The sequence below is a fragment of the Sus scrofa genome, chromosome 14, assembly GCF_054392235.1.
Source record: "Sus scrofa isolate SSC_HxYL_T2T_F1_AM1 chromosome 14, Sscrofa_HxYL_maternal_Yorkshire_Landrace_v2.0, whole genome shotgun sequence".
Taxonomy (NCBI): domain Eukaryota; kingdom Metazoa; phylum Chordata; class Mammalia; order Artiodactyla; family Suidae; genus Sus; species Sus scrofa.
This window is the reverse complement of record NC_139396.1, coordinates 20,891,388-20,905,166: the sequence shown is the minus strand read 5'-3', so window position 1 is coordinate 20,905,166 and position 13,779 is coordinate 20,891,388. Positions and strand designations below refer to the sequence as shown.

The 13,779-nt window shown below is 46.3% G+C and overlaps 1 protein-coding gene across 3 annotated transcripts in view; it reads left to right on the top strand.

Moving 5' to 3' along the window:
• SHC3 (SHC adaptor protein 3) overlaps positions 1–13,779 on the top strand; it is a 163,367-nt gene that overhangs the window by 96,442 nt on the left and 53,146 nt on the right. For 2 of the 3 annotated variants that reach the window (XM_084994537.1, XM_084994535.1), the window contains exons 6-7: positions 850–901; positions 11,014–11,140. In XM_084994537.1, coding sequence (XP_084850663.1) covers positions 850–901; positions 11,014–11,140 — 179 coding nt within the window. Of the gene's footprint in view, positions 1–849; positions 1,789–5,184; positions 6,752–11,013; positions 11,141–13,779 lie in introns of those variants that run through there. The other variant, XR_014826380.1, reaches the window with a different exon arrangement.

The following is a 13,779-nucleotide window of genomic DNA, read 5'->3' as shown; positions in this document are numbered from 1 at the left end:
TGACTGTTCAAAAACAAAAACCCACATGGTGGCCTCATTCCACTCCTGAGGTCCTCGTTTCCTCTGCACACAGAATAGATGAGGCAGGCAAGGGACCTTATGGTCCATGTATAAAGGTGAGACTTCTAAATAGAGCTCATACTTCTGAAACATCTTCGGCGGATTAAAATGAGTCCTTATGTCATCACCCCTCATCCACCCACGAGGAGGGTTGGCGGCCAACCTTTAAACATCTGCTCTGATTTTCTCAGAGTGTGGCCTCCAGACCAGCAACAGTAGTATCCAGAAGCTTGTCCGAAATGCACATGAGGGAGCCTCGCCTCGGACCTGATGGATCGGAAACGCCCTGGGCTGGGGCTCAGCAATCTGGGTTGTAACAAGTCCTGCCAGGGACCCAGCTCAGATTTGAGGACGGCTATTGTATGGCTGACCTGAGGTGGTTCTCAGCCTTGGTTCATGCTAGCATCATCTGGGGAACTTTTAAAAATCCTTGCTCCCCGGGCCTTGCATCCAGGCCAGTTAAATCAGATCGTCTGGCAGGTGGGACTCAGGTATTAGTGTTTTAAAGCTCCTCGTGTGATCTCATGTGCCGAAAACCGGTGCCCTCCACATCTTTGCTGCTCTAAGTGTGGGTGTGGTGGAGCATCCTTGATGCCACACAGAGATGGCTGGGCCCTGCTTCTGGCCTGACGAGTCAGAATCCACATCTCTCGCAGTCCCCAGTGATTCCTGCCCACGGTACAGTCTGAGAAATGCCATTTTGCCGGGCTGTTATTTGGGCTGCTCTTGGTTACCGTATGTCTGCTGTCTTGTGATTCATGATGTGATATCTCATTTTTTCTTTCACAGGACACCACAGACTACGTTGCATATGTAGCTAAGGACCCCGTTAATCGCAGAGGTGAGCAATGTGTGGCCTTTGTCATCTCTCACTCATGTGCAGCCAGGCTTAATGCAGATTCCAGATGGTTCTCATTATCTCATCCCTCTTCACCCAGAAGAGCCAGTGTCGTGTTGTAGTGTGAGCGGCAATTGAGGTTCCTAGGCAGCGAAGTGTGGCAGCACACCTGGCTGGCTTAGGAGATGCTGGATGTCTGTGAGCCTCAAACACACACCGGCATCCAGATGGATACAGCTTGGTCCACCTGACCTGCATCTGCAGTTCTCACCCATAGTCTCAAGGGGGCCTCAGTTATACTGAAGACTTTACAAACCTCCTGGGCATCCACTGGCAACTCGATTTCCCCAAGAAACCTTACACTGCCCCGCACGGCCCTGGAGGCCAGTGTCCCAGCTTGGGTGCCGTCCCCTAACCACTCTCCCGAACTCCTGCCCCACAAAGGTGCTAGGACCTCAGACACCCAGAGGATTTAAAGCATCCAAGTACTAACTTCCCATCCTTTATTCCTAGATATTCCCTCCATACTCACCACCTGCTGATTTGTTTCATTATTTACAAAACCAAACTCCACCCGCTGATGTTAACAAGCCTGGGTGGGTGGGACTGACGAGGGGGCGCTACCCTTGACTCCCAGGCGGCCACCATGTTCCTGACAACTCCGAGTTAGAACCCTTTGATGAAGCTCACCGGTGGCTTTTGTACCACTGCAAGATGGCACTTCCCTGCACCGCCATTGGTTCCTCTTTCCCCCCACCCTCTACCCTAGGTACTAATTGTTAAGATTTCCAGAGTTCCTGTCATGGCACAGCGGAAACAAATCTGACTAGTATCCATGAGGCTGGGGGTTCAATCCCTGGCCTCCCTCAGTGGGTTAAGGATCCAGCATTGCCATGAGCTGTGGTGTAGGTCACAGACACAGCTTGGATGCTGTGTTGCTGTGGCTGTGCTGTAGGCCGGCAGCTGTAACTCTGATTTGACTCTGAGTCTGGGAACTTCCATATGCTGCAGGTGCGGCCCTAAAAAGAAAAAAAATATTCCTAGTTGGCTTGGCAGAATTTCTGTCTCTGTCTGCATATACACAGATAGTCTCATCTTTTAAAATTTCAATATGAGATTTCCTGTTGTGGCGCAGCGGAAATGAATCCGACTAGGAACCATGAGGTTGCAGGTTCAATCCTTGGCCTCACTTAGTGGGTTAAGGATCCGGCATGGCCGTGAGCTGTAGTGTAGGTCACAGACGTGGCTCGGATCCAGTGTTGCTGTGGCTGTGGTGTAGGCCGGTGGCCCCTAGCCTGATATTAGACCCCTAGCCTGGGGACCTCCATATGCTGCAGGTGTGGCCCTAAAAAGACAAAAAAAAAAAAAAAAAGTTCAATGTGGATGAGATTTTAGCCTTCTGCTTTCCCTCCAATCTTGGGGGAGTGGGAGGTGGAAGGCTGCCCTTTCTCCTAAAGTTACCAGTTGGTGAAGTTTTTCCTTTACTTTTATTTGTTCCAGGTGGGCCTCAAGTAATCCTAGACTGTTTTGGGACACCTTTAAAGGCCTCTAGGGCAATGTTTCTCAAAATAGACTGTACTTTAGAATCACCCGGGGAGCTTTAAAAAAAATCTCTAAGCTCAGGCCTCGGAGAGGGGGGTTCCCCAAACAACTGTATTTTTTTTTAAATTAAACTATATTTGACTTAGGATGTTTCTTCAATTCTGTTGTACAGCAAAGTGACCCAGTCACACGCAGTTCCCTGTGCTATACAGTAGGACCCCAGTTGCCCCTCCATTCCAAATGGAACAGTTTGCGTCCACCAACCCCAAACTCCCGTCCATCCCACTCCCTCCCTCCTGGCCTGGCAACCACAAGTCTGCTCTCCATGTCTGTGATCTGTCTCTGTTTTGTATATAGGATCATTTTTGCCATAGTTTAGCTACCACATGTAAGTGATATACAGTATTTTTATTTTTTATTTTTTGGCTTTTTAGGGCTGCACCTGAGACATAGGGAGGTTCCCAAGCTAGGGGTCTAATATCAGGCTAGGGGCAACTGGCCTACACCACAGCGACAGCAACGCCAGATCTGAGCTGAGTCTGCAGTCTGCACCACAGCTCGTGGCAACGCCAGATCCTTAACCCACTGAGCAAGGCCAGGCATTGACCCTTCAACCTCATGGTTCCTAGTCGGATTCATTTCTGCTGTGCCACGACAGGAACTCCTGATATATGGTATTTTTAAAAGCTCTCCAGATCATTCCCATGTACAGGCAAGGCTCTAGGTCCAGACCCTGAAGGAGTTTAACCCCATGCTTTTTGACTTAGGGCCGTAGAAGCCTTCAGGCTGTTAGCTTGTTTGACACGTGCAAACCAGCAGTGCCTCTGCCTGCAGTGCCTGGCCAATCAGCAGTGCCTCTGCCTGCAGTGCCTGGCCAATCAGCAGTGCCTCTGCCTGCAGTGCCTGGCCATGGAAGTCAGGATCCACTCTACGTGCTGGGTGGTTATGGGACCAGCTCCCTTTGAGACCCACAGGCTGTGCTGGTGTGAAGACAAACACCAGGCCTCTGTGCTGTTGCTGGTGATTTGGGAGCCCCACCAACACAGGGGTCCTTTGAGATACTTGGGAGTTGTTCACTCCTTCCTTCCAGTTTTCTGTTGCCTGTAACAGAGCTTAGTGGCTTAACAACCATCATATAAAAAATAGCCCTTGATACAACTCAGTGATAAGAGCCAAGCAGGGCTCAGTTGGCCGATTCTTCTGCTCCATGTGGCATCAGTGGGGGTAGTGGGTCATCTTTGGCTGGTGGCTGGCCTGGTCTAGAGGGTCAAGTTGACTTCTCTTCCAAGCCTCAGACCTTAGCAGGGAGACTAGACATCTAAGCCAGCAAGGTCCTTCTCCCTCTGCATGAAGTCTCAGGGTCCCTCCCAGCTGCTCTTCCACCAGGGCCGTAGGACTTTCCACATAGAAGCTCATGCCAAAGTGGATGTTCCCATTGCTCTGAAAGGCCAGGCACAGCTTCACCTCTGTCACAATTTCCTAGTCAGAGCAGTGCCAGCTAGTTCAGGTTCAGGGGAGGGGAGTCGGACCTGCCCTCCAATGGGAATTTGCAGCCTTTATCCATCACAGCTCTGTTCCTGCACACAGGCAGGGCCAGCCCCCTGGGAGGTGGTTAGGGAGGGGAGTCGTGGGACCAACAGTATCTTGGAGCATGCTTTTCCTCCATTCCATTTGTGTCCAGCCCACAATTACCTCCTTCCTGTCAGGAGCTGGTGGGAGTCCCCCTGGCTGCTCTGTTCTCCTTCCTCCTCCCTTAGGCCAGGCAGAGAGTTTAATTGAGTAAGAGTGGCCTCTGCTATGGAGTTCCCACTGTGGCTCAGTGGGTTAAGAATAGGGCAAGTATCCATGAGGATGTGGGTTCACTCCTTGGCCTTGCTTAGTGGGTTAAGTATTCAGGATTAACCATAAGCTGTGGCATAGGCCAGCAGCTATAGCTCCGCTTCGACCCTTAGCCTGTGAACTTCCATGTGCTGCAGGTGAGGCTGTTAAAAGAAAATAAAGAAATGAATAAAAAAAAGAGGCCTTTGCAGATGTAATTCAGCACCTCAAGATGAGTTCATTCTGGATTAGGGCAGGCCCTAAATCCAGCGACAGGTGTCTTATTAGGGACAACAGAGATGACGGACACAGAGGAGGAGGCGGCGGTGATGTGAAGATGGAGGCAACTAGAGTGATACAGCCACAGGCCAAGGACTCTGGAGCCACCAGACGCTGGAAGAGGCAGGAAGGCTCCTCCCCCGGAAACGCTGGAGGGAGCATGGCCCTGGTGACACCTCAGTTTCAGACCCCTAGCCTCTAGAACTGTGAAAGTAAATTTTTAGTGTCTTAAGTCACAAAGTTTACGGTAATTTGACACAGCCATCTCAGAAAACTATTACAATCACGAAGACAATAATGAAAGATAAAGATGATATGATGGCGTAGGGTGACATGTAGGATGATCCTAGAACAGGTGATGCTCAGTCAGTGTCTTTTGAGCGAGGTCTTCAGTAAATATTTTGTTTGTTTTACCTTGTATTCATTTGTAAGACTTTTCCTAGGGTTTATACTTTCAGGATAAATCAAGCAATGTGTATGGGGCATATTCAGCTCTTTATTTATTTTTTATTTTTTGATCTTTTTAGGACTACACTCAGGCATATGGAGGTTCCCAGGCTAGGGATCTAATTGGAGCTGTAGCTGCTGGCCTACACCAGAGCCACAGCAATGCGGGATCCGAGGTGCGTCTGCGACCTACACCACAGCTCACGGCAACGCCAGATCCTTAACCCATCGAGAGAGACCAGGGATCAAACCCATGTCCTCATGGTTACTCGTCGGGTTCATTAAAGCTGAGCCACAACAGGAACTATCAATTCTTTAATAAAAATATAAAAATGTTTTTTTTTTCCTACTCTATAATTCCACCATTGGCACAGGAAGTCTCTTTGGCTTCATCTCTTATTCAATAGCTGGCATTTTCAGCTGGCAAATTCCTGCCAGTCCGATGAGTGCAAATTTATCTCCTTATAGTTTTAGTTTACTTCTCTGGGGCTAGGACACGTATTAAACAACTCTTAGCTAAGAGGTTGGGAGCCGAATCTTGGCGTTCTTGCTTGTCTGGAGCAATGAGGAGCATTTGGATATATTAAGTGAACAGACTTGGACTGGCTGGAAACAATGCTTGAGTTTGGAGTCTCCACCACTCTGGTAAGAATTCACTGTGCTCAGTGTCCCTTTTAAAGGCTTAGAGTCATCAGCCCACTAAGAGGAAGAGAAAGCAGTCATGGTTTGGGTAGGATTTTTTCTGATTGACTGATGACTCCTGGTGTCTCTGAAATTCCCTATGTGGTCACCTGTTGGCAGAGAATTCATAGTCAGCTGTGAATTTAACTCTTTTTTTTTTTTTTTTTTGCTTTTTAGGGCCAAAGCCATGGCATATGGAAGTTCCCATGCTAGGGTTCAAATTGGAGCTGTAGCCTTTGGCCTATACCACAGCCACTGCAACATGGAATCCGAGCCATATCTGTGACCTACACCTCAGCTGGCGGCAATGCTGGCTCCTTAACCCACTGACAGAGGCCGGGGATCGAACCCCCATCCTCATGTATACTAGTTGGATTCTTAACCCGCTAAGCCACAATGGGAACTCCTGAATTTGAACTCTTGGAGAGCCTGTGAATCTAGATAAGAGGGTCAGTCCAAAATGGGACTTCTGCAAGGGCTGGGCTGCCTTGGGGAGCCCGGATGGCTGTGAAGTGTGAAGTGGGGGTGGGTGCAGGTGGGAGAAGCCATAATCCCCAAAAGGGGCAGCACAGATCCTGAGAGCTTTTCTGACCCTACGTGTATAGGTTCCCCTTGAAAATTGTGCCCACTAAGCTGGGCTGGCCCATCCCGCAGAGTGTGGAAGCAGCCATTGTTGTGGGAAACATAAGCTAGGATAGAGGGGACATTACCCCATAATCATGTGTAATGGGTGCAATGAGCTGGTGACAGACTTTCTGTATGTCAGCTGCTCCCCCCCCCCAAAAAAATATAATCAGATAAGATAAGGAATCCACCTCTTTAAACTCAAAATTAGGAGTTCCATCTTGGCGCAATGGAAATGAATCTGACTAGGAACCATGATGTTGCAGGTTCGATCCCTAGTCTCGCTCAGTGGATTAAGGATCCAGCATTGCTGTGAGCTGTAGTATAGATTGCAGACATGGCTCAGATCTGGTGTTGCTGTGGCTGTGGCATAGGCCGGCAGCTGTAGCCCTGATTAGACCCCTAGCCTGGGAACCTTCATATGCCATAGGTGCGGCCCTAAAAAAGACAAAAAAAAAAAAACCTTTCAAAATTATGTTTTTTAGTTTTTTATTTTTTCTATTATAGTTGATTTACATTGTTCTGTCAATTTCTGCTGTACAGCAAAGTGACCCAGTCATATATATACATATATATATACACACATTCTTTTTCTCTCATTATCCTCCATCATGTTCTATCACAAATGACTAGATATAGTTCCCAGTGCTATATACAGCAGGATCTCATTGCTGATCCACTTCAGATGCCATAGTTTGCATCTGCTAACTCCAAACTCCCAGTCCATCCCACTCCCTCCCTCTCCCCCTCGGCAACCACACGTCTGTTCTCCAAGTCCATGAGTATGTCCCTTTTCTATAGAAAGGTTCGTTTGTATATTAGATTCCAGATATAAGTGATATCATATGGTATTTGTCTTTCTCCTTCTGACTTACTTCACTTGGTAATGAGAGTCTGTAGTTCCATCCATGTTGCTGCAAATGGCATTATTTTGTTCTTTTTTTATGGCTGAGTAATATTTCATTGTGTATCGGTACCACATCTTCTTAATCCAGTCATCTGTTGATGGACATTTAGGTTGTTTCCCTGTCTTGGCTATTGTGAATAGTGCTACAATGAACATGCGGGTGCATGTGTCTTGTTCAAGGAAAGTTTTGTCCGGATATATGCCCAGGAGGGGGATTGCTGGGTCATATGGTAGTTCTATATTTAGTTTTCTAAGGTACCTACATACTGTTCTCCATAGTGGTTGTACCAATTTACATTCCCACCAACAGTGCAGGAGGGTTCCCTTTTCTCCACACCCTCTCCAGCATTTTTTGTTTGTGGACTTATTAATGATGGCCATTCTGACAGGTGTGAGATGGTACCTCAGAGTAGTTTCGATTGCATTTCTCTAATAATCAGTGATGTTGAGCATTTTTTCATGTGCTTGTTGGCCATCTATATATATTCTTTGGTGAAATGTCTATTCCGGTCTTTTGCCCATTTTTCAATTGGCTTGTTGGTTTCTTTATTGCTGTAAATTCAAAATTATTAAGAAAAATATTTCAAAGGTAGAAAGATGAATTTCTATCCATCATTATTAATGATGAACTTTACCCAAAATATTTATGGCGCTTTGGGGGAATAACTGACAGTGTGGTGCCTTCAGGGCCAACAAGACATCTTGAACTTTTGTTTATCCTTAATCATTTTTTAACAACTTTCAGAAGATATTTTTATAATATACATACTATTATATTAACAGGGGTATATATGTTAATCATTTACAAATAAGTAGACATATTTTTGGGACACATGCTCAATCTAGTAAAGAGTTCTTTACTGATAAGCATGAAAACACCTTGGCAACTTCTGATTTACAGAAGGAAATCCTTTTGGGTGTCTGGTGCATATGAGAGGCATGGATGGTGCATGCTGATGTCCTGACCTTGCTCCTCTCAAGCTCACAGGAGACCCCTGGAGGAGCCAGGTGACATTTCTGTGTGATGGGCTGAGAGCGGAATGAGTGAGGCTGGTGCAAAGTCCTGCTGTCTCTTCGTTTTCCCTGGCTTGTGGAGGAGGCCTTGTGTTGAAATTCAGGCTTGAAAGATCAAAGCAGCCTGGCTCACAGACGTGCCACCTGGAGAGTTGCCCAGGAATGAGCATGTAAGAATGGGATTATTTTTAGTCACAGGGATGCTGTTTGTTATTGTGGCATCACTTCTCTGTGCTGACTAACAGAACAGCTGTCCCAGGGAGGGCTCAGAGATCATGCTGTCATGGATGGAAGCCCCAGCTGGCCCAGAGTCCGTTTAGCAGTCTCATGGCCAGAGCAGCCTTGAACACCAACCGGCAGGTACAGCCACTCACTCCTGGACTTATTTGAAACCATGGGGAAACTGAACTGGCATCCTGCAGAGTGACTCCTGGCCTGCCAGTGTCTACTGTGACTGGAAGATATGTGGTTGACCTATCAGGAGGCTGCGGTAGGAGGAATGATGCCATGTCCAAGTTTTTTTCTGGTGTGATTACAAGGGCCACAGCTCATCCCAGGTGGGGAGTGGCCTCTGTGGTGAAGCCTGATGAAGTCCCCTCCCTAGTGTTATGGCTGAGCTGGCTGCTGTGGGGTCTGAGCTAGCCCTCCTGGAGAGTGATGTCAGCCTTGTGTGTTGGTCAGGGAGAGAGACCAATGGGTGCAAACAAGCATCCCCCACCCACCCAGACCACCCCCACGACAGCAGAAGGGCCAGTTTCCTCAAGAAGGGATAGAATGAGGAGTGACCCCATTTTTCTGCCTCTTTGTTTGTTTGGGGCCACATTTTAGGTTTTTGAGTCTTGCCTCCGGGCACCACCCCCCTGTATATGCCTCTCTCATCTCCTTCTTCTTCTTGCTAGTGAATGGCAGCTCTGGCTCCATCCTTTCCTCATGGGATGTGACACGAGCGTCCCTGATGGTCACCTTAGGCGAGGATGTCACCACTCCTCACACCCACTGAGTCACACAGGAGAGGTTAGAAGATAGTGGTTTTTAGCTAAAGACCAGGTACAAAACTCAGAGAGAATACCAGGCCCAGAGAGATTATCAGCCAGGGTTAGTTTTGGATTTGGAGTTTGCAACACGGAGAGGTCATTCTGCAGAAGGATGCTCAGAGCCAGCCAACAGATGATGTTTTCTCAGTCCACTGAGGACCGAGCCAGGTCCCAGAGCTGGAGTCGTGGTTTAATTCTGCACCTGCAGGCTCTGTCACACTCTGGTATCCAGACCAGATACCAGAGTTCTACTCTCCCTGTTCTCTGCTGTGTGGAAGATGAAGGGTGGCGTGGATCGATACACGGACCCCTCTACAGAAACATCATTCTTTTTTGTTTGTTTGTATTTGTTTTTTTTTAAGGGTTGTGCTGGCCGCATATGGACGTTCCCAAGCTAGGGTTGAATCAGAGCTGTAGCTGCTGGCCTATGCCACAGCCACAGCAACACCAGATCCAAGCCATGTCTTTGACCTACACCACAGCTCATGGCAACCCCATATCCTTAACCCACTGAGGAGGCCAGGGATCGAACCTATGTCCTCATGGATACTAGTCAGATTTCTTTTCTGCTGAGCCATGACAGGAACTCCCAGAAACGTTATTCTTTGTTCACTATGTTAAAGGCTAGGGCACTGTTTTATATTCTGGGCTGTCCTCAGTCGTTATTCTGGTTTTCCAAAGTTCTGGGCAGCCAGTTACCTTGGCTGGCGCCAATGCTGGTGAGCATCGGGCTGGAGGGGCATGTGTGGTTGGAAACAGGCCAGGAAGGAGGGCCAGGTGTCTTCCTGATTGGCTGGAAAGACACCCCCACTTCTCTCAGTTAACAAACAGCCATACAACTTCCACAGCTGCTCAGTATGCTTTGTGCTTACCTGGGTTGATAATAAATACTAATATCAGGAGTTCCCATTGTGGCTTAGTGGGTTAAGAACCCAGCTAGTATCCGTGAGGACACGGGTTCAATCCCTGGCCCTGCTCAGTGGGTTAAGGATCCGGTGTTGCTGTGAGGTTCAGTGCAGGTTGCAGACGTGACTCAGATCTGGTGTTGCTGTGACTGTGGTGTAGGTCGGCAGCTGCAGCTCCAATTTAACCCCTAGCCTGAGAACTTCCATATGCCCCAGGTGAGGTCCTAAAAAAAAAAAAAAGAAAGAAAGAAAAGAGGAGTTCCCATAGTGGCTCAGCAAAAACAAATCTGACTAGCATCCGTGAGGCTGCAGGTTCACTCCCTGGCCCCACTCAGTGGGTTAAGGATCTGGTGTTGCTGTGAGCTGTGGTATAGGTCAATGGCTACAGCTCTGATGAGACCCCTAGCCTGGGAGCCTCCATATGCCATGGATGCGGCCCTAAAAAGACAAAAAAAAAAAAAAAAGAAAAAGAAAAAAAGACATTTCTTGCTACTGCCAGATCTTTACAGTGTTAAGGTTTTCCTTCCAAATTCTGTTTCCCTGTTGAATTGATGTTTTATCAACTCCAAAACACTTGAAGAGCAATCAAGTTGACCTTAAAACATTTTAAATGTACTTATAAATAGAACTTTTACTTTTGGTGAGAATAGGTGATTAAGAAATGGATGCTATGTTGAAACTGTACAGCTGGGGGCCCCTAGAGATTAAGCAGCAGGCCAAGCTGCCAGGACGTGTTCTGAAAGGCACCTGCATCTCTTTGTCCCTCGCTTCTTCCCTAGGCTATAGGGCTTCACAGGCGGGAAGGCGGTGCCTGGGTAGCTTCAGTGTCTGTCTCTAATGGGCCTGTGTCTCTTGCTCCCGCAGCTTGTCACATTCTGGAGTGTTGTGACGGGCTGGCCCAGGACGTCATTGGCTCCATTGGACAAGCCTTCGAGCTCCGGTTTAAGCAGTATCTGCAGTGTCCTTCCAAGATCCCCGCTCTCCATGACCGGTGAGTAGCACTGTGACACCCTTTATAGGGGCCTGTCTGCGTTTTCTGATCTTTCCTCTTAAACAACACTTAAAAGGAGAAAACCACAAACCACCTCCCTGAGAAGTGCTCTGGACAGACACAGTTGGTCACAGGGCTTCTTGGGCTGGGAGACACCTGGCCAGTGCCGGCCTGTGGCTCAGGAGACCGACAGATGGAAGCTGAATTATGGGTGATGCGCCCAATGTTTAGAAAAACATTTTTTTGAAACTATAGTGACCGTAGCCAAGGTTACCAAAAAACATGATGATATGAGTCTGTTCTGTTTCTTCTGCACGCATGTGATGTTTCCTTATGCTGCTTCCTTGGGTCAGTGTCACCATGGGTCCTACCTGTCGTGTTGTCCTCGTCATTGGGGACAAAGCCAATGTCCTGCTTTAGAGGCTTCCTCTGTGAGGCCCTGTGCTTGGGGTGACCAGCATAGGTTCTGCTTTACTGGCCTTTGTAGCTTTCAGACTGGCCTGTGAGGTCCTGGGCAGTTTCTCTAACCAGTCTGGGTCTCAGCAGTTTTCTCTGAAAGACAGGAATAGTAGTGGCTTGGCGTTTTTTTTTTTTTTGTTTGTTTGTTTTTTTTTTTTTTTGGCTTTGTCCATGGCATGCAGAAGTTCCTGGGCCAAGGATTGAACCCGTGCCACAGCAGCAACCTGAGCCACTGCAGTGACAATGCCAGATTCTTAACCCACTGAGCCACCAGCGAACTCCATGTTTGTTTTAAAGTGTTGAATGAAATAGTAAATGTAAACAGAAATTGAGATATTTAGTTAATTATAAAAAATGTTCGGGGTCTACCATTTAGTTTCTTTGTAGACATAAGAATATTCTGTGTAACACAGAGCATTAAAAAAAGTAAATGGGGCATTTTGGTCATTCAGTCGTCTGTCCTATTGAAAGCCTTTATTCCAATGATGTGTTCACTGTCAATAAAACTTTATTTTATTTCTTTTGAATTTACCTCTCACAGTTTTTCTAACTCTGCATCTAAATTCTGGGACTTAGTTAAGAAGGCCGGGCCCGCCTCCATCTTCATTGTTGTGAAGACAACTTTTCATCTTTCGGAAGTCTTCACCTTTCTTGAAAGAGACTTCACTTTTTTCCCTTCATCCACTGGAAAATTTCTTTTTAAGACATTCATTCTGGAGGCACCTGTGAAGACCCTTTTTTCTCTCAGTTGATAAAGGCTTCTGCAAACTCAGACAAGCTGTGCGCAAAAAAAGTTAGCGTTAGAAAGTGGTGGGGGCCTCATAGAACTTGGCAGGAGAGTGGGTCAACAAAATTTAAAATTTTATATGTGATGAAACATAGTCATTAAAAGGAGTTCGTCAGTGCATGTGTGTTACCAAAGTGAATCTCAAAACGCTGTAAATAGAGTGAAAAAGGATATGAACCACCTATGGAAAAATTGTCTTTAAACATTCTTTATTTGTTATTACTTAAAATTTTTTTGCTCTTTAGGGCCCCACCTGTGGCAAATGGAAGTTCCCAGCCCAGGGGTCAAACAGGAGCTATAGCTGCCAACCTACACCACAACATAGCTCACGGCAATGCGAGATCCTTTACCCACTGAGCTCGACCAAGGATCGAACCTATAGCCTCATTGATACTAGTTGGGTTCATTACAGCTGAGCCACAATGGGAACTCCCTATGGAAATTTTTTGAAGCACATAAATAAATGTATACATAGTTCATGGATAAATGCAGGTTTGTAAAGAGTATACAAACATGTATATATATTACATACCTAATCTAGGGAATCTGAGGGTGACAGGGGGAGGAGGTGGGCTTTAACTGTTTCTGTTGAGTATATTTCCTTCCTAAAATTTTATAATAAAAATGTTCCAATATACAAAAAGAATTTTAATACTCTGGAGTTCCTGTTGTGTCTCAGTGGTCAACAAACCCAACTAACATCCATGTGGACTCGGTTCGATCCCTAGCCTTGCTCAGTGGGTTAACAACCTGGCGTTGCCGTGAGCTGTGGTGTAGTTTGCAGACGTGGCTCGGATCCCGTGATGCTGTGGCTGTGGTGTAGGCCGGCAGCTGCAGCTCCAATTAGACCCCTAGCCTGGAAACTTCCATATGCCGAAGGTGCAGCCCTAGAAAAGACAAAAAAAAAAAAAAAAAAAAAAAAAAAAAGAATTTTGCAGAGAACACCTGCATACCCACTATCTAGATTCTACCCATAACATTTTATTGTTAATATCATATGTTTATTCATCCAAAGAGAGTTTGACAATTTTTATTTCATTTTAAAAAAGGAATCAAATATAGCAAAATGGTCACACATTTAATCTCAGTGGTGGATGTGTAGGTGTCTTTTACATCAATTATTATGCCTTTTGGTCCTTTTGAAATATTGCATAAAGTCAAATAAATACTATTAAAATAATATGTACAAAAATGAGATGGGGGGAGTCAATTCAACTGCTATACTTCCCTGGAATATACTAAAGGTATGAAGCCACGTGTATATTTCTATATTTAAAAGTTTGAAGAAGTTTTAGGGAAAGAAAATGAAGTAGAGAAAGCTTATCTACTGAGGAAATGTTCAACCCCCAATGCAAATATTAATATAAAATTTCTTTTTTTTGTCTTTTTATGG